This window comes from Hetaerina americana, unplaced genomic scaffold (assembly GCF_022747635.1).
Source record: "Hetaerina americana unplaced genomic scaffold, ioHetAmer1.1.p SCAF_9, whole genome shotgun sequence".
NCBI classification, from domain to species: domain Eukaryota; kingdom Metazoa; phylum Arthropoda; class Insecta; order Odonata; family Calopterygidae; genus Hetaerina; species Hetaerina americana.
In genome coordinates, this window is record NW_027287538.1 from 3707916 (window position 1) to 3732703 (window position 24788).

A 24788-nucleotide genomic window follows, 5' to 3' on the forward strand; every position below is an offset into this window, starting at 1 on the left:
CGCGATGGTAAGTTCCAGAAGGTCTTCGCAAGCAGACCCACTCCACTCGGCTATTTTGGTCTTTCATCCAAAGACCTTCGGGAGGACGAGTTTAGCGCTGATCTTTCGCATGGCCAAATTTTCAGTGATAATGGTGTGTGCACTGTCACTGTCTAATGTCAATTCCAATAATACGATGTGCGATCATTGCGCACACTTAACAACCGACGGCGGTCTGAATTCACCACTTCACGCTATGGACGTCGGGAATAAATTGCTACCGATACTTTTTACACAAACATTGTAAAAGTTATCTTTGCTGTACATCTTGTGCAGCATCTTCGCATGATCTCCGCATGCATCGTTTCTGTTATTGAATATTGTTGCAAGTTAGTACTTTCTTTTGTTTAAAATTATCGAGTGCATGATCAAAGTAATGTGTGCGTGGAGGTAACATGATTCGGTTGTGCATGTGGTTTGTTTCTATTTCACGGGACCTAACACCTCCCGCCACACGCCCTCGTGGAAGCTTCGTAGATATACAACAGCTTTGCGAGGGCCAAGATCTTCGGAAGACAACTAACTACCCATGTCAGTGTCATGGATTTTCAAGGACCAGTCTAAACCTGGTACTTCTAGATCGATGTACTCTAGTGTATGCTGGAGTGTAATTAATGTAGAGAAGAATGTTGACAGCATAGATATGTGTGCGTGCGGACCTTGACCTTTCCTCGAAGGCGGGCGGCTCTTGTGAACTGACCGTCCCGCGTCAGCGATTGTTTGTCGTCGGAATGCCTTCGCGCCACCGAAACCCTCGGCACGGGTCGCTCGATCCTCGTCGTGTCGTGGCTCCCTCTCGATGTAAGGCGTGCCTGCGTCAGTTGGGGGCCCCCGTGTGCGTGCGTGTCTCCCCCTCCCGTTACCCCGTCCTCCCTAAAATAGCTGCTCGTTCCCAGGAGCCTTCCCCTCCCCTCCCCTCCCGCCGTCCGGCTCTCCGCTCTATTTGTGCCTTCCCGCCGCCGGAGGAGGAATGGGGGTCGGGGGGAAAGTTCGTTTTTTTCAATTCATTTCTTCAAACTCGGTGGCAGATAACGATTTACGTACGCCGTTGTTATTATCGATCGTGTCGATCTGCGCGGGCCACGAGTGATGAAAACATTTTTTTTCAAATGTTCGTCTACCCTCGTATAGCGCTTGTCTGATATTCTTATTTAGGGAGAGAGACACAATGTTCCGGTGGACGTGGTTTTTCTAGCTTTAGAAAAAGCCTTCGGCAAAATAGTTCATGGCTAACTACTGAAAAAGATAGAATATACTTCGGTTGGATTAAAGACTCTGGGTGGCCGTGTAGCAAGAGTAGTCGGCCTAAATGGACAGCATCTACGACTAATCTTGAGCTCAACAACTGTGACTACTCAACTAACTGCTCGAATTCAGTAGAAGTTACTTCAGGTGTTCCTCGGGGAAATTTTATCGTACATCTTTTAATCCTACCTTACGGTAACGCGATAGACTTCGTAGCCACTAATGAGATACGTTTATTTGCCGACGATGCAGTGGTTTGCCGTGATCATAAGTACACAGCAGCTTTATCAGATGACCTTGATGCTATGCAACAGTGGTGCGACAATTAGATTTCAACTTAAATAAGTGCTTAGTGAAGAATTTATGGAGAAAGAACGATTCTTTCCCGAACGCCTACTGCATTGGGATCATCGAAACGGAATGTGTCGACTCGATTAAATCTAGGCGTTACTCTCACTCGAGACCTCTCCTGGGTCAAACATATACAGGGAGCCAGGCTGAATGAATCGCTTAATGGAGGGAAGTTTTAATCACTTATAAAATCTCTTGCATAAATGGGTCTCTTTAGCAGTGATGTTGAAAATTAATACCCCCATCGTACCACGGTAAGAAGGATCATCTTAATAAAACCAGAGAGATCAAATGTAGAACAGATAGATTCATGATGTCAAATTTTCCACGACCAATAAGGATCAGAATAACGATGTCCGACTGCGAAAGGGGGTAGTTTTCGGGTCCAAATCAGTCTGGTGGGCATTCACCCCCTGCCACGCACCCTAGCGGTGGCTTGGAGGCTATTAATAACTATTTAACTGAGCAGAGGCGTGTGAAATGAAGGTATTCATTTCCCAAAATTACCCATTGTTCCTTGAAGCTCCAAACAAATTATTCTCTAGACATGTCGGAGAAAATGGAATCTTGCAAATATGTGTTGGTTATTCAATCCCTCCTCGGTGGATGGTCTCAGTACCATTCTGTTCCAGCCTACGTAATTGTCCTCGTGTCCCTCCAATCTCGGTGACCTTAATATTTGAGCACGAAAGAGCCGCTTAGTCTCTCCCGACTCGTGCGGAGAGAGAGGGGGAGAGTTTCGATGTTCCATGCGGGGAATATTCACTGGTGCCCTTAACCACTTATCCCAGATCCAATCGCTCTGTTGATCGTCTGGAATTTGCGGTTATTTCCGTGAAATCTCTTTCCTATCGGACGGCCCTGTATGGGTATTTTGCGGACGCGGAATTTTTCGCTTCGAGTGGTATATTTGATAACACATTCAGATGCTCGCCGATAAAACCACGGCCGTGGCGCGCGGGAGGTCAGCCTGCTCCCGCTGCCCGCAAATGAATCTGTCCGGAATCACATTCTTGAAATAACTTGTCCAGACATGACAGGAAGTAGTTCTTTAAAGTTTGTGATTGAATTGATTCTCTAGTCCTCTAGAGACACGAACGACAGCAGCTAAAAGCCTTTAGTGCTAACTACGGCCGATCAAGTTAAATATTTGGGGGTTGTTCTAACACCACGCCTTTCATGGGGAGCACATATCAGGACAATATGCGGATACGCTTTAAAGAAACTCGGCTTCATAAAACCGGTGGTGGGGAAATGTAATGAAAAAGTTAAAAAGGGGTGTTATTTTGCTCTAGTTAGACCTCATTTGGAATATGCCGCAAGTATTTGGGATCCTTGGGAGAAAACTTGGCAAAAAGAATTAGATAAAGTCCAGAGAAAATCCGCCAGATTCGTTAAAAATTGTTATGACAAGAACACAAGTGTGATAGGTCTCTTAATGGTGGGATTTAGGCTGGAACCACTCGAGATGCGAAGAGAACAAGCGAGACTAGGACTTTAAGGCAAGTTCAGAACAAACGAGTATAACAATGACACTTAGCAAGGAATTATTATGGCCCCACACTATTTGGGTAGGTCAGACCACAAGTTATATTTGTAGGTGTGCATATTTATGTTAGTTGGTGGTATATATATATATATATATATATATATATATATATATATATATATATGTATATATATATATATATATATATATATATATTTGCATGCGTGTAAGTTATACGTATATACCCTATCAATTCTAATTATTTATCTCCTATGCGATTGCTGTCATATCTATCATGACCTCTAATGTTACTTGGAAAACACGACTTTAAGATCTATCCGTTATACAGTAAATCTCTCTGATTTTACGTTGGTGATATGATCTACCATAGTAACTAAGTCGGAGCCTGTAATGTATGCCTTTAACGTTCTCAAATAAGTACCGTGCTTCAAATTAACGCAGTCAGTCTACGGTCAACTAGTGGCTCCCATCCTAATTCTTCCAATAGTGTCGTGACACTGCTACGTTGTTCTTAGAAACGTTTCGCAAGCCTAGCTGTTCTACGTTGCTCTCGATCTAGTTCCAACATTACGCCTTCTTCGTGAGGATCTCATACACTTGCAGCAGCACACTCAATGTGGGGCCTTACTAATGTGAAATAACTAAGACCCTTGACCCTTTTCATTACAATTCCCGGGTATTATTTTTGTGGATCCTAACGTTTTATTAGCTCTTCCGCAAATTTCACGAATGTGTTAACCCCAGGACATGTCTTTAGTTATCGTCACACACAAATCTCTTTATGTATTCTATCGACCATAGCCTCTTAATGTTTACTCTAACGGGTAAATTTTAACTTGCTATTTGACCTGGACTCATCGAAGACATTTTTGCTGGCAATATAGAAAAACCGTGTTTTCACTCGCCTAGCAAATAGCTGTTGTAGGAATGATCCTGGAACTCAGTGGTGCCAGGCCTCTAGTTCCCCTTTGCACCCGACAGCCCTTGCATTTGAAGCTGAGCCATTCACTTATGAATCGCATTGCGAAAGACGTTTATTTTTTGTTGAAAATATATGTGCGCTCGTGCACTTAACATGAAATCCTTTTTTTACGCAAATTTTGTATATTAAATGGTTAGGTGCAATCTTACCTCGATTTGCGATTTTTGGAAACCAAGTACCCGTACGGGTGAACACACGCAGCAAATGTAAATTCAACACATGCATTGGATACTGTCATATTTGCCTTGAAATCATCTTAAACAGTTATTAGTATGTTAATTTGGAAGATAGCGTTTACGTCAATTGGATATAAATCGTAGTTCAAAGTTGCCTGGGCAAATAGTCACGAAAATAGAAACATGATGCGAGCCAAGTCGGACCTATCCGATCACTCGATCCTTTCATTTGGGTTTTGTGTTAAGGGCGTCCGTCACCCATTTTCTCGGGGCGCGTCTGTTTCATTTTCGGATGATGGCCGCTCGAATAAAAGGCTTTAGTTTAATTCCTCTCCTGTTTGCGACCCGGCGGAGGAAGCAGCAGCAGCACCGACACACCGACCGAGTGAGAGAGTGGGTGGTGGAGTGGAGTCTGTCGCCGACGCTGTCTGTGCTGCAGGCACCCGGGGCTCGGCCGTTGCGTTCGCGTTGCTCGTGCCGAGGCTGACCTCGACCCGATTCGCCCGCCTCCTTCCCGAATGAGTGTGGCCGCTCCTCTTATTCCCGTTGGCGGGCGACGTCGTCCCTCCCTCCCTCGCACCGCGTCGTCCTTGGCGGGAGCCTTTTCTTCAGGGCCGACCCTTAATTAGGGACTTATGTACGGGCAGGTCTGTGCAAAAAAAACCCTACCTTTACAATGATTACGATCAGTCCCCCTTTCACAGGGAAGCTGAAATGAAAGCTTTGACTAGAAAACTTTTTCAAGGCGGCTTTGATGGACCCCAAGGGATCCTGACTCAAGGACTCGAATCACGCGGGTGAAGAGGTTCGCGTATGATTTAGAGTCGTTACTAAAACTTTGATTATAATGAAAGAAAAATTTCAGGAGTGCAAAGCAAATAGCATTTAACTGCCATGTAAACAAATCTAGCTTGATCAAAATTGCCGGAAACCCTTGGCACTAAAGTCACCTTTTTAATTCGTCAATGGGGAGAAGCGCTCAATTAAGAGGAAGTAATCGCGAATTGTCCTTGAGGGAGGCATTGAATAATGTTTGGGGATTGGACCGCCACGGTGGGCGAGGGAAGAGAGTGTGGTGAGGTGGGGGACCACGATTTAGGGACGAGATATTCGCGTGGGGAGAAAGCAATAGAGTTGTAATATAAATAACAGGTGCAGGTGTGGTGTGGTGGAAACGTTCCGTAATAACAGAGACGAACACTATTGTAATTTCATCTTCATGAATGCGAATACTATTAAATTGTAATAGTCTTCGTCTCTGTTACAATTGAGTTCTGCAGGAGACAGTAGCGAATCAACGCTAATACATGGTTTAGGCACCACAAAAGGCGTAGGTATACATGTAAAAATCCCCGGAATACATGGATATATCACACTTAATTATGGCCGTAAACAAGTTTAGCATGAATCAATTCGCGGAGGTTCCCGGGAGCGGATGCCCATTCGGATCATTATGCAGTGCTATCGATGTGCAACGCCCGATTCAAGACAGGCGACGGGGAAGAAGGTTTAGGGAATGGGACTTTGAATAGGGAATGATCGGGTTGACAAGGAAAGAGCATCAGCAGGCTCTAAAGAACATAGCGAGTGAGGACAGGAAGCCGAGTACTATCGAGGAAAAGCGGGAACATAAAAATAGGCATACCGAAAGCCGCAAACGAAACTTAAGGTGCAGGAAAAGGGCAAGGGAATAATTGATTACGGATGATATGCTTAGAAAGATAGAGGAGAGAAGGAAATGGAAGAATGCAAACAAAGAGTTATGAAGGAAAAAGTACCAAGAGTTAAATAATAAATGAAGACGGATAACACATGGAGTCGAAGAAGCACGGTGGAAGGCGCAGTGCGAGAGTATGGAAAGTTAGCAGGAGGGGAAGGGAAAGGCTTCGTTGTAGGATCGTTCTTCTAGAAGGTTAACAAAAACTATCGGGAAGGAAGGAGGAAAAATCTGTGTCAACAGTTAGAGATAAGTCGCAAAATACTAGATGGACCGGAAAACACCCAGGAAATATGGAATGAATTCAAATGAAAAATGTTTGTTAAAAACATTAAGCCAGAAACTTAAAACATAGAAAGAAAATATGACGTAGTTGAAGATTGCTTAGGTCCGGGATTACTCGGTCGCGAAATAGAATTGTTGTTAAGGGAATTGAAATGAAATAGGGCTGAAAAAATTCCTGCGGAACCTCGAATAATGTAAGGGTTACAGAACAAAAAGTTTGTTTCGCACACAGCTAATCTCAGGACCATCAAAAAAAGGATAGAGAGAAGGGCAAATGATTACTTAGGGAATGATCAGTTTGGGTTTAGGAAGGGGAGAGGTACGCGTGATGCCATGCAGTAATGAGATTATTAATCGAGAGGAATATAGAACACAACCAGGAGGTATTTGCCTGTTTCGTAGATTTCAAAAAAGCGTTTGATAGAGTGAATTGGGAAAAACTAATGAGTATATTGCAGAAATTAGGAATAGATTGGAGGGAAAGGAGGCTAATCCGCAACTTGTACATGTCTCAGACTGCTCAGGTGCGGGTGGGGACGGGGAGTCCGGATGGGTAGTGTCAGTAAGGCAGGGTTGCCCATTATCACCGTTGCTTTTCAACCTGTACGTAGAGGAAATGATTAAAGAAACATGGGAAGAACTGGAGGTAGGAATGAAAGTGGACGGGGAATTCGTAAAATCAGTTAGGTTTGCTGATGAGACAGCTTTAGTTTGTCAGTCAGTCAAGGGGTTGCAAGAATTGCTTTGTGAATTAGATATTCATTGCGATAGATATGCGATGAGAATCAATATTAATAAAAAGAAAGGTTGTGCTGTTTTCCAGAAAGAGAAAGGCTAAGCTTAACATGAGAATAAGAGGGGAAATATAAGAGCAGGTAGAATAGTTAACGTATCTCGGAAGTGTTTTGGACAAAAATGGTCGAACAAGTAGGGACGCAAGGAGAGGAATTGCACTAGGGAAAGAGGCTTTCACTACGAGGAGGGAAGGAGTTGATGACAGGGACTTTGACTAAGGATGTTAAGAAAAGGCTCGTCCAAACTTTGGTACGTTTGTGCGGCGGGGAAACGTGGTCATTGAAGCAGGAGGGTAGACGAAGACTGGAAGCTTTTGAAATGTGGGTGTGGAGAAGAATGGAGAAGGTGAAATGGACAGAGAAGAAAACAAATGAGGAAGTACTTGGTCTGGTGGGCGAAGAGAGGAGTTTGTTGGGTGAAATCCTCTGGAGGCAGGAAAATATGATGAAGGGCGCATTGATCGGCAGTGGGATGTTGAAGACTGTAATAGAGGGGACAATGCTAGGCAAACGAGTAAAGGGCAGGAACAGGATAGGGATGTTGGACGCGATGAAGGGAGGAAGAAAGTACTCTGAGATGAAGAGGGACCTGATGTCGAGTGGGATGCGGGATTTTGTGTTTTGTTAGGAGAGGCAATAACAATAATTTGGTTGTCGTGTCCATCAAACCCTACCTTAACCGGTGTATTACCCATAATAATAAGAACTCTCCTTATATGGTGGCATTCTGACGGGCAGCAATGCCCATTCTTGGTTTGTTGTTCGTTGCCCTTTGATGTGATTCGGATGATTTTCTCTCCGCAGGGCGGGAACAACGCAGGCCACACGGTGGTGGTCGACGGCACCGAGTTCGACTTCCATCTGCTGCCTTCTGGAATTCTCAATCCAGCCTGCAAGTCCGTCATAGGTGAGTCCATCGTGGTCTGTCTCGAGCGAGTGATCGCGGGGCAGGGGTAAAGGGCTGGGATTCCGAAGTTACATCCCGGGGTCAAACCTTCGATGTGTACCGTAGCGTGGGTGCTATTATCGCGAAAAAAAATTTCAAAGCATCGATTGACGTCGATATAATGACATGTATTGCAACTGACTTGAGTGACATTTTGAGATGAGTTAGTGTGTATTGTGTAATGATAGGAGGTCCACTGTAAACTCATTGAATGATATGCGGTATGAGCATCATCTTGTTTCATCCTCGAGGGTATGGGAGAAGCAGTAATTAGAGGAAGAGCAGAGTAGAGGAAGCATGGAGTCAGATTGCTTTCCGGGTGGTTTTGTGCGATTACGTTAACGATCTCTTGATTGGTTTGCAACCAGCCAATGAGCCTCGTTTGCAGTGCTTCTCCCTCCCACCATTTTTCATTCTCTGCTTGTTAGTTGGAATTCTCCGCTTCATCCACTGATGGTGCTCTTATCCAAACTCGAACGGGTTTACAGAGGGTTAATTTTTAGAAGTCTTTCGAGAAGTTAGAACTTTGAAACAAACGTATTTCGAGTATTTATTTAGCTGTTTGAGTCGATTTAAGTGTTTTTTTGTCTTGATAGAATTATGAAGGCCACATCATGTGAGTACCGCAGAACAATAAATTTGATTTCCCACGCAGCTATAGTTGTTTCCAGGTTCATCTACGAGAGGATGGAGAGTAGGGCAAATGATTACTTAGGGGATGATCAGTTTGGGTTTAGGAAGGGGAGAGGCACGCGCAATGCCATTGCAGTAATTAGATCACTAATCGAGAGGAATATGTAGAATACAACCAGGAGGTATTTGCCTGTTCCGTAGATTTCGAAAAGGCGTTCGATAGATTGAATTGGGAAAAAATAATGAGTACATTGCAGAAAATGGGAATAGATTGGAGGGACAGGAGGCTAATCCGCAACCTTTACATGTCTGAGACTGCTCAGGTGCGAGGCACAAGTTGATTCGGAGGAGGGTTGAAAAGATGTTGAAGACGCCGATGTTTCAGGACGCCCTTCGATCACAAAGAGTGACGAAAATCTGGCAAGAGTGAAGATTTTGTTGGACAGGGATCACAGATAAACTGTGAATATTTTTTCTATGAAGAACTTGGCATCCCTAAATGTATTATATAAATCGACTTGTGACCGAACGCTTGGGCATGCGAAAGGTGTGTGCCAAGGAGGTGCCGCGAGTACTCTCGCGACACAGGAGGAAATTCGCAGCGACCTCGACTCCGGAGAGCTGTCGACCATTGAGAAGTGAGGATCCTAATATTTTTAGACAATGCCCCAATAGATATCTTCCTTCTCGCTCGTCTCAAATCCGTGCTGCAAGGACGTCACCACTATGGCTCGGCGGAAGCGTTACCACAGGGCGTGACGAGGGAGCTTAGCAACATTCATGGCGTCAACGCCTTCCATGAGGCATACAAAGCGTGGACAACCCCGCGGGCCCAGCGATCTGTGGACGGACGCTCGAGGGTGCTACTTCGAAGACTTAAAGAGTGAACGCATCATCAATTCCGGCAGTAAAATGATGTTTTTAATCGACTCAGTCGTACTACTTTTGCGACAGACCTTGTATCCAGGCGCCGATGTGGACGAGGGCTTTTCGCCCTCGCCTTGACTCCCTGTGGTGCGTGGGCGGGCGCCCTCGGCTGGCTGGGAGGATGATGCTCCATTCCTACGGTGGATTGCGAGTGAGGCCCCGGGTGATCGTGCATTCCGTTCCGGGGGAGAAGCGATTCTGCGTCGGCAGTTTGGCTCGTATCGGGTGAGGTGTTATCGAGAGGGCGGCGTTATCGGACCAGGAGGGGCCTCGCGCATGGGCGGACAGCGGCGATATCAGAATTCGCGGGAGGGAAGGAGGGAGGGCCACGACCACGGGACACTCGCCCCCGCCCGCCCCCTCGCCTACGCCGCCGTTTTGGCGACCTCGTCCATTCTAGTGGTTCGGAATTAATAAGACTGTCTCCCCCAGGACTTCTGCGGTCCTAAGGACTAATTGCCAACACACATACTGCCTAGAAAAATAAATTTACCCCTACCAGTCTTCCCTATGTCTTTCTAATTTTAGTAATCTTCTCTAAATTTGTTACTAGCAAAAATGTTCCATACAGACACGGGACCTTATACTCCAAAATTGTAACCAAAATTTAAAGCTTAAGTATAAATAAAATATTGGTAATAATAAAAATAAATTAATTTAAAAAATATATCAATCCAAAAAGAGATACAAATTTTAAAGGAAAAATGAAGCTAAAAATATAATTATAATTACAACAATTTAATAACACACACACACACACACACACATATATATCCCTCCCCTGGACTACAACCTTGACGTAGTGGAAGAGCTTGTGCGTTCCGATGACCCCTAGAACTCTGCTGGTGGGAGTAATAATAATTGCTCCTGGTACTGGAAATCGTCTACTCAGCTCATTATGATTAGGGAATCGCTATCGTTAAGTAGGAATAAGAGGGATCCAATGAAACTTACCTGGGGAACACCTGAAGTAGCTTCTACTGCATTTAAGCTAACTCCATCTATCACTACTTATTGCACCCGACCATTTAAAAAGTCCTTCATTCAACCGAGAATATTTGAATCTATGCTATATGCTTCCAGTTTCGTGAGTAGTTTACAATGAGGTACTTCGAAGTCTTTCTTAAACATGAGACTCTATCAAGACCCCGAACTACAACCTTCGCATGGTGGAGGGGCTTGCGCGTTCCGATGACCCCTAGAGCTGTGCTGGCGAGAGTAATAATAATTACTCCCGGTAGGGTCACCCATGCCAGATAGGTCGAAGGTTAGGAGCCAGACGAAAGGTAGTCCACGCAGCGTCTATTCCTCAGTGAGGCGGCTGCAATGGCGTCTGACCCCAGTGGGGCGGCCAGTAAGTGATGGTGTCACGTTAAAAACACTATTGAGGAAGGCAACCACCTCAATTATCATTCCCGAGATAAATATGATTTCGTCCTCGTTTCGCGGACTTTCGAAGCAAACGAGAACCCTTCCCGCTCTTCGCTCGTACACAACCCCCGGGAGGGAAATCGACTCTCGACCCTAAGGCTTGCCCCCTGCGGGAGTGCTCCTCCCCTGTAATCCCTATATCCACTCGTGACATTTACTCGTTAATAGGGTATTCGAGGGAGCCAGTTCCTAAATTTCCGGCGCCAGTAAGGGGAGATAGGGATCAAAACCTCGGTGATTACATGCCGGTTTTTCAACGCCGATATCCTGCAAAATCATAGACCATATCATTCTTTGGAATGCGATGCCCTTTTTCGACAGTGGGCGCATACTCTGCCGTTGCCAGCACGGATTTAGGATAAGAAGATTATGAGACTCGAAGTTGGTTCTTTTAATTCATGTTATCCTGAAATCGGGGGAAGGGAATACACCATCGGGTGTGACTTAGAGTGCAGACTACCTTTGGAGTAAGTATTCAGGATCTATTGGAAAAATGTTAATTCAGGATTTGGGAAAATTTTAGAATGGAACCGCTATGCTTGTTGATAATTATAACAAGAAGGGCGTGGCGTGTATGCTGGGTGAATCACTTTTTGGAAACACCTAAATACACGATGGGAGCTGGAAAGACAATAGCGAACGCCTACTGCATTGGAAACACCGAAATGGAATGTGTAGACTCGATTGAATATCTAGGCGTTACTCTCACTCGAGACCTCTCCTGGGTCAAACATATACAGGGAGCATGTGGACGAGCTATCAAAACATTAGGGTTTATTTGAAGAGTACTAGATAAATGTGACGAAAAAGTCATAGAGAAATGATCTTTCGCTGGTTAGGCTTCATTTAAGAATATGCTGAAAGTATTATGGGATCCCTACGAAGTTGGATTGATTGTTGAATTGGATCGCGTGCAGCGTAGAGGAACTAATAGTTGTAAAACATCGTTATCATAAACTTAATAGCGAATTCAGAATAAAAGAGGAATTAGGCTGGGAATTGTGTAATGGAGCGAAGGTCAAATTACAAATAAAATCTCTTGCATAAATTGGAAGGATGTCTCTTTAGCAGCGATGTAAAAAAGTTATCTTTTTTCCCATCGTACCACGGTAGGTGAGATCATGTCAATCACATTAGAGAGGTTAAGTGTAGAACAGATAGAGTTAAGGTGTTATTTTTCCCACGACCGAAATGAGGGATCAGAATAACAGTCCGGCCGCGGTAGGGGTAAAAATATTCGGGTCAAAATTAGTGTAGTGTGTATTCACCCCCCGCCACACTCCCTAGTGGTGGCCTGCAGGGTACTAAAATAATTAAAAACTAGTATGTATCATTTTTCCCTCGCTCAATTCCTTCTTCATGACCTACGAGGGCGGTTCAATAAGTACTCGTGTTTGATGACCAACTGCGTTCCCGAGGGAAGTTTATGTTATCATCGTGTGGTTCCATCTATCAAACGACGGTGAAACAAATTTCTGACTGATTTAAAGGTTAGTTTGGATTTGGCATCCATTCGAGTAAGACGTGTTTCGTGATTTTCGCTAAGATGGGAAAAGAGCGGTATCGTTCGGTAATTCGCTTTTTGTTTTTGGATGGGAAGAAATGCGAGGAGTTAAAAGCAAAGTTGGTTGCTGTTTATGGGGACACTTCGCCAGCTATGACCTCAGTTAGATATTGGTTCAACGAATTTAAACGTGAGCGAACAGCTGTTTTTGATGAGGAGCGACCAGGACGCCCGGCAGACGTGGTTATGATGATTCTCGCTGATCGACGAACGAAAGTGTGCGAATTAGCAGAGGCCGTGGGTGTGTCGACCGGAACGGCGATTAATATTTTACATGGTAAGTTGGCGATGAAAAAATTGTCGGCCCGATGGGTGCCGCGATTGCTCACGGTGGACATTAAATTTATCCGGCTGTCAACCTCGAAAACTGCATAAACTACGTTATGAATTACTGCCGGCACCCCTCGTATTTACCCGATCTGGCTCCCTGCGACTTTTTCTTATTCCCTAACATGAAGAAATGGCTGGTGGGAAAAATTTAGCTCAAACGAGGAAGTTATCGCCGAGACGGAGGCGTATTTAGGAGAGTTCGACGAATCCCATTTTTGGAGGGGTTAAAAAAATGGCTGGAACGGCGGGGGAAGTGCATCTTTCTTAAAGGTGACTATGTTGAAAAATGAAAAAAATGTTTTTGAAAACATGTTTTCTTCATTTCTAACACGGGTACTTACTGAACCGCCCTCGTATGCCTGTCTTTGTGCTATCGGAAGAGCCGATCCCATGGTCCCACTTCCAACTGCTTCCCTTCTTCTGCCTCGCCTATCATCATCCCACTACCGTTACATTTCACTTTTTCTTCCTGGGAAGGCACAAGCATATATTAAACATTAATGCTCATGAAAGTTGCAGTTTACTAACGTGAGTACTATTTACACTTGTTTTATTGTGACAAAACTATTATTTGATCGCAACAAATCTAATAATGTGGTATTTGTTGATGCTTGTTTGAAATTTCTCCGCGCGATGTTATTCATATCTCAACCCTTTAACGATTTGCGGTTTTACATAATCTTTGACTGGTGGCGATGGCGAAAGTCCCCGAATGCAGCGTCCTCTCTTAGATATTTTAGTACCACGGAAGCCACCGCCGGGGTGGGTGGCAGGGGTTGGATTCACACCAGATTAATTTTGATTAATTTTCTTTCGCTGTGTTAAAGAATCAATCCGTGATTTTTTCGAGCTATCTAGATGCCAGTCAAATAATCTCCGGCGTTTTTTCACGCTATGTTTTTGCATTAATACGTGAAATAATTTTTACGCAGCATTGAAAAAAATAGTTTTTCCCTGCCTGTCGGAAAGGTCGTCTTATTCCTTGAATCTGTCCATTTCCCACGTTGAGAAAGTGATTTATTTTATATTTCACGATATTTCTCCCTTGCAAAAAGTACGTGTACATTACATATGCATCTACATAATACCCTGCAAGCCGCCGCTAGGGCGTGTGGCAGGGGGTGTTAGGTCACCATCTGCAAAAGAAATATATATAACCGCGTGCAAAACGAGACAGCGGATCCATCATAAACCTACCTCGGCGCGTGAATTGCTCTTAATAATTTTATATTAAGCGCGTAGAATCAAATCTTTTTTCGGCCATTCATTTTATTGGATGTGAAGTCCAAATGAAAATGTTACTGTTTCTTCCTGCGCCATCGGGGAAAAATAGTTCCGAAGTGTTTTATTTGCATTCGAAGAAAAATAAAATGGAGGCCGAGCGTCAAGGTTACACAGCAGACACGAAATGGCGTCGCCAGGCCCCTGGCTTTCGAGATCTGTTTGATGGCGGAGTCTCTCTCTCTCTCTCCCTCCCATATCGTGTCAAAAACAATGCGAAGGTGAATCCACGATGATTAGGCGCGCCATTAAGAATCCATCTTTGCCACGGATGGAGATCGTGTTATCTTCTCGTCCCAATTTAATACTCGCAAACCTCTGCCTTTGAGTCTCTTATCCAGTCAATTAAGTAGATACTACTTAATTGACTGGATAAGAGGCTCAAGCAAGAGGCTATTTCCACTTCGCTCGTAGTAACTCGCAGACGAGTTCACCAGCGGCTGCAGAAAGAGCGATGGACGATTGTAGAAAGACCGACAGGGTAGTCGGCGACTGCTCTAGAACGATGCAAGCTGCTAATTAAGTCGTGCGTTAGCATAAAAAAAAAGATTTTACTAAGTCAGTCAACATAGGGATTAATAGTGTTTATTAAGCGCATTCCAGTATGTGACAATTATGAGACGGATCTTCATCGCACGAAGAAGAAAGTAGGGAGATTCACGTAAAAATATCAAGACTGGAGGTGTGTCAAAAAAGTGTGAGGCTATAAGGAAGATGAGGGTGCATTTGACGAAGCATTTCGGATGGAAATGTGTAATAGGCAGACAAATGGATAGATCGATAGGTAGTCGTCCATATTTGGGGGCTAGATTGAGACTATGGAGTCTCTACTACCACATTCTTGGTCTGTCCAAAAATTATGCGGACTTTTGTGTTTTTTCAAAAACTATTTATTTATTCATGAATATCTATTTGCTCCCTTCAAAGTAATCCCCATTAGATATTATACACTTGCGCCAACGTTTTTTCCAGTGCTTGAAGCACTTCAAAAAATTATTTTTGTCATCCTGTTCAGCTCCTCCTTCGATTCAGTCTTTATCTCGTCAATCTTAGCGTAGCGTCGTCCTTTCATGAGCTTCTTCAGTTTCGGGAACAAGAAAGAGTCACTGGGGGCATGATCTGGGGAACGGTGGCTGTGGCATCATTGGTGTACTGTTTTTGGCCAAAAATTCGCGCACGAGTAACGATGTGTGATTAGGGGCGATGTCATTGTGCATGAGACAATTTTTGTTCGTCCACTAATCCGAGCGTTCGTGGCGGATTACTTCGCGCTAATTGCGCATAACTTGCAGGTAATATTCCGTATTAGGCGTTCTACTCTGTGGCAAAAACATGATACACCACGCCCCTGCAATCGAAGAAAACTGTAGGCAAAACTTTCACATTCGACCGAACTTGGCGCGCTTTTTTCGGTCTTGGCTCATGCTGCAGCTTCCATTGGGATGATTGGGAGTTTGTGAGTTTCTACGTCATAACCATAAAGCCATGATTCGTCACCAGTTTAGACCCTCTGGAGCAAATTTGAGTCGTCGCGGACAGAGTCCAAAACCTCATTAGCAATGTTAATGCGTTGCTGTTTTTGGTCGAAATTGAGCAATTATGTTATGAATTTCGCGGCGGCCCGTGTCATTCCCAACCATTTGTAAAAATCGAATGGCACGAGCCAGTCGATATGTTTAGGTCCTCAGCAACCTCTCTAACGGTGATTTGACGATTAATCAATACTATTTTCTTCACTTCATCAATGTTTTCGTCTGTTGTTGGCGTCCGGCACGTTCTTCGTCGTTCACATCTTCTCGGTCCTCTGAGAACATTTTTTACCACCGATTAACGTTGCATCGGTCCAAGGTACCTTCTCCATATGTCACGGTCAACATTCGGAATGCGTCCGCGCACTTAATTTCGTTTTTCACACAACATTTGATACATATTCTTTGATCCATTTTTTGGAACTGGTAAAAATCGAAGACAAGCCAAAACACGTCGAAGCAAATCAGCTGTCAACAATTAACTGAACTTTCAAAATGGCCGAACCTTTTGGCATCAGTAAGAGACATACGTACCAACATAACGCCACAAAAAATCGGAAATAAAACATACATAACCCGCGAAAATTCAACATTCGCGATACCATTTGAACAGACCTCGTAACGCATTTACATGATTAAACTTAGTGATAAAATAAAAGAAATACATAATAGCAATAAAATAAATGTATACCCTATCTTAGGACTAACATAAAGCAATACAAAATCTGGTTCAATAACTAACTATGACCCAATATGGACAACATACGCGCGATCAATACATTCACATGCTGTAAATATACATACCAATACACGCAAACAATACTGGTACATCAATACTCCTGTTTATATTTACAAACGTCAATGCAAAGTATGATGCCCCTGCGAAAGAAAAAAAGGAAGGATCTCGAATGACTGTTTACAGCTGGATAATTATTTGATCTGGATGGTTTGCTGTGAAGTCGGTGATTTATGAAGTGCGCGCTTGAATGATAGGGAATAATAGGTAGTGACGCTATAAAAATAATTGTATTGGCGAAGGAATCATTTTGACACTGGATTGAGCGATCTAAATAAAGAGACGATAAGTAGGATCATTGAGAAATGATTAGTCGAGACTCGTACAAATAGGAGCGTTCAATGGTTTAGAAACTTGCAATGTGAAGAGCGATGGCGAGTTGGGGGTGAGAGCGGGGGGGGGGGGTGTGAGTGACGTCCGTGGGGAGATGGGGGACGAGGTGAAGACTAGCGCCTTTAGTGGGAAGATGCGTGTGGAAGTGAAAAGATTACTGAAGGAGATAGCGAGAGGTAAAGCGTGATAAATGGTGGACGCCTTGATATTATTATTATTATTAAGTAAGCTACCGGTTAAGGTAGGTTTTTGGATGACTACTCCAACAACTTCCAAAACACTTCCGTGATACGTGAACTGTTCTAACCTGCTTTAGTTTTTGCTCTCCTATTTCAATGTTTAGCTTATCTTTCTAGAAAATGGCATAACCCTGGTTTTGTTAATATTGATTCTCATCCCATACCTGTCGCACTGAATTTCTTATTCACTCAGCAATGCTTGCAACCTCTTGGCTGACTGACAAACTAAAGCTTGGCCATCAGCAAACCTAACTGACTTTATAAATTCCCAGCCGACTTTTATTCCTGCTTCCAGTTCTCCCCATGCCTCTTTAATCATTTCCTCCACATATACGGAGAAGAGCAACTGTGATAATGGGCAACCCTACCTTACACCTCTCCATAACACTGCCCATCCGGACTCCCTGTTCCCCACTCGCACCTGAGTAGTCTGAGACATGTACAGGATGCGGATTAGCCTCCTTTCCCTCCAATCTATTCCTATTTTCTGCATTATAATCATTAGTGTTTCCCAAATCACTCTATCCAACGCTTTTTCAAAATCTACGAAACAGGCAAATACCTCCTGGTTGTGTTCTATATTCCTCTCGATTAATAATCTCATTACTGCAATGGCATCACGCGTACCTCTCCCCTTCCTAAACCCAAACTGATCATCCCCTAAGTAATCATTTGCCCTACTCTCTATCCTTTTGTTTATGATCCTGATTACAACTTTAGCTGCGTGGCATATCAAACTAATTGTCCTATAGTCCTCACATGACGTGGCCTTTACCTTTTTCGGAATAGGATCTAAAACTGATCTCATAAAGTCTTCCGGCCAGATTCCCTCCTCATAAATACTACGGATCAGCCCATATAGCCTCTTCCTCCCACATTTTCCTAAGCATTTTAAAAGTTCCACGGGAATGTTATCTACCCCCACGGCCTCATTTAGTTTCATCTCCCTTAATGCTGTTTCTATCTCATTGTCTAGTATGCTTGGACCTAAGCTGTCTTCCTCTACGTCATTTTCTTTTTCAATGTCTAACTTTGTTGGTCTGAGTTCTTTACTATTCAGTTCTTCTATATACTCCTTCCATCTCTCTTGGATCTTTCCTGCGTCAACTATTGCCTTACCCGCCTTATCTCTAACTGTTAGCATAGATCTTCCTTTCTTACTTCCCGATAAGGATTTAACTTTGCTGTACAGCGCACTAATTTTGCCCTTCCGCTGCAAACTTTCCATATCCTCACCCTGTGTCTTCAACCATGCGTCCCTTGCCCTATCTATTGCCCGCCTCAATTTATTGTTTAACTCTTTGTACTTCATTTTGCCTAATTCTGTATTTACATTCTTCCATTTTCGCTGCTCATCCATCTTTGTAATCATCTCATCCGTGATCCATGGTTTCCTAGTCCTTTTCGCGTTAACGGTTCCAATAGTGTATTTTGCTGCTTTTTAAGCCTTACTTTTCCTTACTTGTTATTTTCCCATTTTTCTTCGATGGTACTCAGCTCTTTACCATCCTTCATGATTTCCTTTACAGCCGGCTGGTACTCCTTCCTTTTCAATCCATTTAATGCTTCTACATTCCATTTTCTAACCCGACGCCCCTGCCTTATCTTTTTGAAACGGACGCTACATTTCATAACAACTAAATTGTGGTCAGAGTCTGGATCCGCTCCCGGGAAGCTGTGCGAATTTATCACACTGTTCCTAAACCAGTGTCTAACCAGTATATAATCTAGCTGATACCTTTCTGAGTCACCTGGCATTTTCCATGTATACCTGCGTCTTTTGTGGTGTCTAAACCAAGTGTTGGTGATGACTAACCGCTGTCTCCTGCAGAACTCATCTGCTTTCTCCCCGCGGTCATTCCTCGTGCCTAAACCGTAGTCTCCCACCTCATCACCATCTCTTCCTTCGCCTATCGTCGCATTCCAATCCCCCATTACTATCAAATGATTTCCTGGAGGAACACACGCGATTATGTCCTCTAATTGATCGTATATCTATCGAACTCTTCCTCCGTATGGTTGCTCGATGGCATGTAAACCTGAATAATAACAAAGTTCGTCGTTTCTGCTTTTATCTCTACTAGTAATATTCTATCCGTTACCTGCTGTATATGGACTACTCTTATTTCTACCTCTTTATTTAATACTATGGCAACCCCTCGTTGGCTCGTGTCCCCGCTGCTGTATATTATTCTATACTGATCACTCCAGTAATCCGCGCTATCTTTCCATCTCACCTCGCATTGCCCTAAAATATCTATGTTTCCCCTTTCCATCTCTCGCTTAACATTCTCCAATTTCCCTGTCCTCATCAATGTCCTAAAATTCCACGTTGCTATTCTAACTAATGTTGTCTTCTTCTCCTGCCTCTTCTGTCCTGCTGCTGCTGGTTTTCCCTTGCAAGGGTTTCGTGGGATGACGACCGCGGAAGCCTTGCCTCCACCGGTGCCGGGCACGACACACGGCGGATTGGGCCGAGTCCCGTAGTCATCATGTTAAATTTGGGAATGATAATAGAGGTGGTTTCCCGTTGCCCTCCTCAATAGTGTTTTTAACGTGACACCATCACTTATTGGCCGCCCCACTGGGGTCAGACGCCATTGCAGCCGCCTCACTGAAGAACAGACGCTGCGTGGACTACCTTTCGCCTGGATCCTAACCTTCGACCTATCTGGCATGGGTGACCCTACCGGGAGTAATTATTATTACTCTCGCCAGCACAGCTCTAGGGGTCATCGGAACGCGCAAGCCCCTCCACCATGCGAAGGTTGTAGTTCGGGGTCTTGATAGAGTCTCATGTTTAAGAAAGACTTCGAAGTACCTCATTGTAAACTACTCACGAAACTGGAAGCATATAGCATAGATTCAAATATTCTCGGTTGAATGAAGGACTTTTTAAATGGTCGGGTGCAATAAGTAGTGATAGATGGAGTTAGCTTAAATGCAGTAGAAGCTACTTCAGGTGTTCCCCAGGTAAGTTTCATTGGATCCCTCTTATTCCTACTTAACGATAGCGATTCCCTAATCATAATGAGCTGAGTAGACGATTTCCAGTTTCCTCATCGCTGCTGTTAAACTAATACAGGTTTGGGGTGCTTGAAATGAATAATGTTGTTAGAACTGCACTGTTCGAGCGAAGTTTAAATTTAAATTCTGGGTTCAGTGGGAAGGAAATCCACAGCTTGAAGAAATACAAACTGGAAATAAATATGAAGAAAACCAAGGATATGACAGTTTCTAGGAGCAGGGCAGAACCCCCTGTGAATTCAATGCTAGGGGAATCAAGGATAAGCCAATGAGGAGGTCTGCTACCTTGGGGGTGTAATAATTGCAAGAGACAACAGCATGAGCACCTCTTCGGTGGAAAGAAGGATATCCTTTGGCGAAGGAGGCATATGGAAATAAAAAGAATCTTTTGAGGAAGCAAACACTATAAATTGGAAATTAGAAAATCCTTTGCAAAAACGTTTGTGTGTGTTAAATTATTTTTGAATAAGAAACTCTGACATTGGTAAAGAGCTCTGTTTGCAGCAATGGAAATGTGGATTTGGAGAAGGATGGGCCAAGAACAAGTTGGAAGGACAAGAAGAGCAACGTGGAAGTATTGAGAGAAATTAAAGAAATTTAAAGGAATCCAGTAAAGAGATGAAGAGATAAATTTATTGGAAATGTTCTCGGACGTAACAACGTCCTGAAAAAATATAATGGTGGGGAAAACAAAAGGATCGAAAAGGAAGAGGAAGGCCCAAAGAAAGAAATGTATGGATGAAATAGAAAGTACTATGGGAGAGGCAACAAGTAGAATGAACTGAAGGAGCAGCAATCGCAAGGCTCTCACCTTTAGACGATGATTAAACATTGAAATAGCAAATCGCATGACGCTCTTACAGTGAAAAATATTGAAGCTGGCTGTTTAATTTTCGTGGGCAACTGCATGTGTTGGTGAAGACGAGCAGGTAAAATACCAAGGTAAATTACAATGAACTGAAAAAAATGACAATGGAGAGAGAGAGACCAATGGCTGCCAAGATAAGACTCCGCCTTTAGAATATGATGAAGTCATTTTGAACGAAATGTTGATTGTTAATGTGATAACATGGTTTGGGGAAAGCGAATTCCTTTCACGAGAACCGAGGCATCACCGCGATCGCTCATTTCAAATCCACTCTTTTATTTTATTTCGAGCAGCCGTGCTCGGTTTAATTGCGCGAAAATAACGCATGCACATGGGTTACAAGGACTCGTCCTCGTGCAAGTACAGTTAAAATCCTTAACCCGCTGGTTCAGTCGCGAGAATTGGCGGTCTCCCACACACAATAGGATTGGCACCTGCCGCCGGCGATGGTGCGTAGGAAACAAATTGACCCTCATAGACTTCTGCGCCCCCCTTCCCCCACCCTTTGAAACTTCTCTTTTTGAAATTCACTCCATTCGTCTCAAGGTGGGCGCCTTCAGTGTTGGCCAACAATTAGTTTAAATGGACGCCGCCGCCTTCCCCCTCTTGCCGTGGAAACAGTGTGGCCGTTATGACAGTTGAGTTTTCCGAGGTTTTTCTTTTTTTAGCGGAGGAGCTAATAATAATAGAAATACGCGCTCCGCTGTGGTTACTCCTCCACTCACGACATCCCCGCGGCGCCACGTGTGCTGCGTGGTGTTGTTGAATGGAGTGCATCCGCGGATTTCCTGCCTTCCCCTGTCTTATAGGTGTGAAGCTGTCTAGGCGATCGGATAATTAACGTGCCTAGTTTCTGCTAGCTGCCCGCCTTTCGAGGAACCGATTCAAATCCCGTTGATGGCGGTTTTGCGGTGATATCCGGACGCCTCCATTATTTCAGCGAGGTCTTCAATGCTCGAGTGGAAAAAGTAGTTTCGATGGAAGGGGCTTTGAAAGGCCGGGCGCAAAGATTATTGATAGATGGACTTCACTCAAATGCCGTTGGAGTTACTTCAGGTGTTCTCCAGGGAAGAGCCATCGAACCTCTTTTATTCCTTCTTTGCGTTCATGACATTAACTCCATAGTAACTGGTAAGATACGTTTATTTGCCGACGATGGAGAGGTTTACAGGGGTATCCGAATTCAAGAGGATAAAGCAGCTTTACAGATGACCAAAATGCTATACAATGCTGGTGCGACGCTAGAATTAAACTTAAAAAAGTACGTCGTGGTGAATTTTTGAAAAAAATTCCTACCCCAACGCCAACTGCATTGGGAACACCGAAATAGAAAGTGTAGACGCTTAAACAATCTGCAATGTGAGTGTCCTTTTACGTGTTATCTATTTTTTTTGTGTTCTATTTTACCGTCCAAATATTTAAGTGTGTATATGTACATAAATATAAATAAATATATACACACACACGTAAGAGAGAGGCTGCGCTGGGCAGCCGTCAGTGATTCGGCCGCTCTTCTCCCTTCGTGAGAGGATTGCACATCTTCGATGGATTTTATGGTAATTCGATCACCCCCTTCCCCTTACCAACCGATTGTGTGGATGTTCTTCGAGTATGGGCCTTCGGGAGGACGGGTTCCGTGTATTCGCACGCGGCTTTTGTTTTGAATTGGTGGTGGGAGGAGTCGTTTCGAATGCGGCGGCGCTGCCAGAAAGGCAGCCAATGGGACTGAATATTCGCAAATACTCGCCCTTCCGTCGTATATATAGATCCCTTGGCGGACGGAGTGGTCCAAAGGGGGGGGGGGGCTGTTGTCTTGTGATTTGTGAACCTCCGCTTCCCCCGAAACGCCTCCCTCGCCAAGTCGCGAACGAGGCTTCGTGGCCTTCTGTGCCGCGGCGCAGGGGGGGGGGCAGCGTCTGAAGCGACTCGAAGGCTTCATCGAGGAGGGGGGAAGGGGTGTTGTTGTTTTCCAGGGAAGTGGTTGTAAACGAAAGCATTAGGGACTTTCTCCTCCCATCCACAAAAATATCCCGCGAGTTCTTACGGTGCCGCATTCAATCCGATGACGTCAAGCGTGTTGTAGTTCGATAGGATTCATCAACATGATACCCTGATACCCATACCATGTAGGAAAAAATTGCTATCCTTGAAAAATATTTCTAGGGAATTAAATAAGAATAAAACTAGTATGAGCTGCGCAGGTAAGGAAAGTAAAGGTATACACTTACCAGTTTCAGGCTTAACTTCGTGAAATTCCTTCATTGATAAGGGTAGAAAAAGAAACTTTGCACTTTCACGTAAAGATGTAATGCTTCACACCATGTATCCCTCCGCCGTACTTAGAAAGAACAGCGAAAAAAACACGTAGTGTTCTTCATTTAATGAGGGGGTGTTTTTTTACCGCAGTTCTTTCTAAGTACGGTGGAGGGATACATTGTGTTCTTCTAATGAACTTGAACTTCCACAAATCTGAGCCAGAAACCATCGAATACATGCCCTCCCCCTCCCCTAGCCCACTGATAGGATGCTGCGCCTTTACTCCACTCACCCCCTCTCCCGTACTCTCCACTCGCCTTTCTTGGAGCCAGGCTGTACAAGTTGAAACATTTTTCATACATGTCACCTCATGGTGATGACGCGCAGCATCGAAACCATGGTCGTGTGAACTATTAAATCTTTACGTGGAAGTGCAAAGTTTCTTTTTCTTCGAAAATTCTTCGATATGATCCAGTGAACAGGATATTGTTTGCCTCAACAATAAAACGTTAGACGGAAAATTTTGATTTGAATTTTAGGTTGCGATACCTTCCAATCTTGACTGTCGCAAAATTCTATGTATCGTCAAATCCACTTTTGAACTTGCTATTGGAAGGGGTCAGAGGGAGATAGCAAGCAGGTGAAAAATGGCGGATGAAAAATTGACAGGCAACAGGATAGACTGCTGTTTCGAACGAATGATGGTCAAATCTTAGCGTACATGGATGAAAATCCATTTAATTGATTTTCTGTTTGGTTTGATGTGTTTGGAAAGATGGCGTCAAAATATCGAGAGAGATCGAGGGAAAGGGGGATCGAGATGGTGCGGGGGCTAACTTAATGGCTTCCCACCCAGAGGGCGCGGGTTCAAATCCTGGCGGTGTTGAATATTTTTCAGAGGTATCTCGATCCCTACTTGAGGTGCTTTGTGGAGGGCACTTTGAGTGAGTACGCCGTCCGTCGGATGGGACGTTAAACTGCGGACCCCTTGGCGCCTTTCGTAAAGAGTAGGCTAATGCCGACGCCGGGTTTCTCTCCACCCTTCATCCTCTCCACCCTTCATCCTCTCCTGTCCATCCCCTATGGCGCAAATGACCTCTGCAGTCGGTTGCCTCCCCTCAAAACTACTACTACTCGAGGGAAAGATTGCAAGTCTTCCCGCGTATCACATGGCTCCGGTGTTCGGGGGGGGGGGGGGGGGGTGGTTTGGTGTGCCAAACTGCCGAGTATTCAAAATGGCCGCCGAATCGTCGGCCGGCGGGTAAAACGGGTAATGGAACCAAAAGAGAATGTTCCTGTCGACTGCACTCGCGGAGACTTGACTTAATGCGTACGTGTTCCTTCCACGACACCATATACTAATGATGTACATTAAAAATGTTTGAGCACCAAAGCTTTGACATGTAATTATTTAATAATTTACCTCAATCATTATAAGGAATTGGAGGAGTTGGTAGCTTTGATGTGAAACTTAGGGAATAATACTAGCAAAAGATTATCTACTGTAGAAGAATTTTTAAGTACTGAGT

At 44.1% G+C, this 24788-nt stretch overlaps 1 protein-coding gene across 2 annotated transcripts in view; it reads left to right on the forward strand.

Annotated features, from left to right (window-relative positions):
* Nucleotides 1–24788, forward strand: part of Adss (adenylosuccinate synthetase) — an 88474-nt gene that overhangs the window by 39735 nt on the left and 23951 nt on the right. For both annotated transcript variants that reach the window (XM_071597609.1, XM_071597608.1), the window contains exon 2: nt 7904–8006. In XM_071597609.1, coding sequence (XP_071453710.1) covers nt 7904–8006 — 103 coding nt within the window. The remainder of the gene's footprint in view (nt 1–7903; nt 8007–24788) is intronic.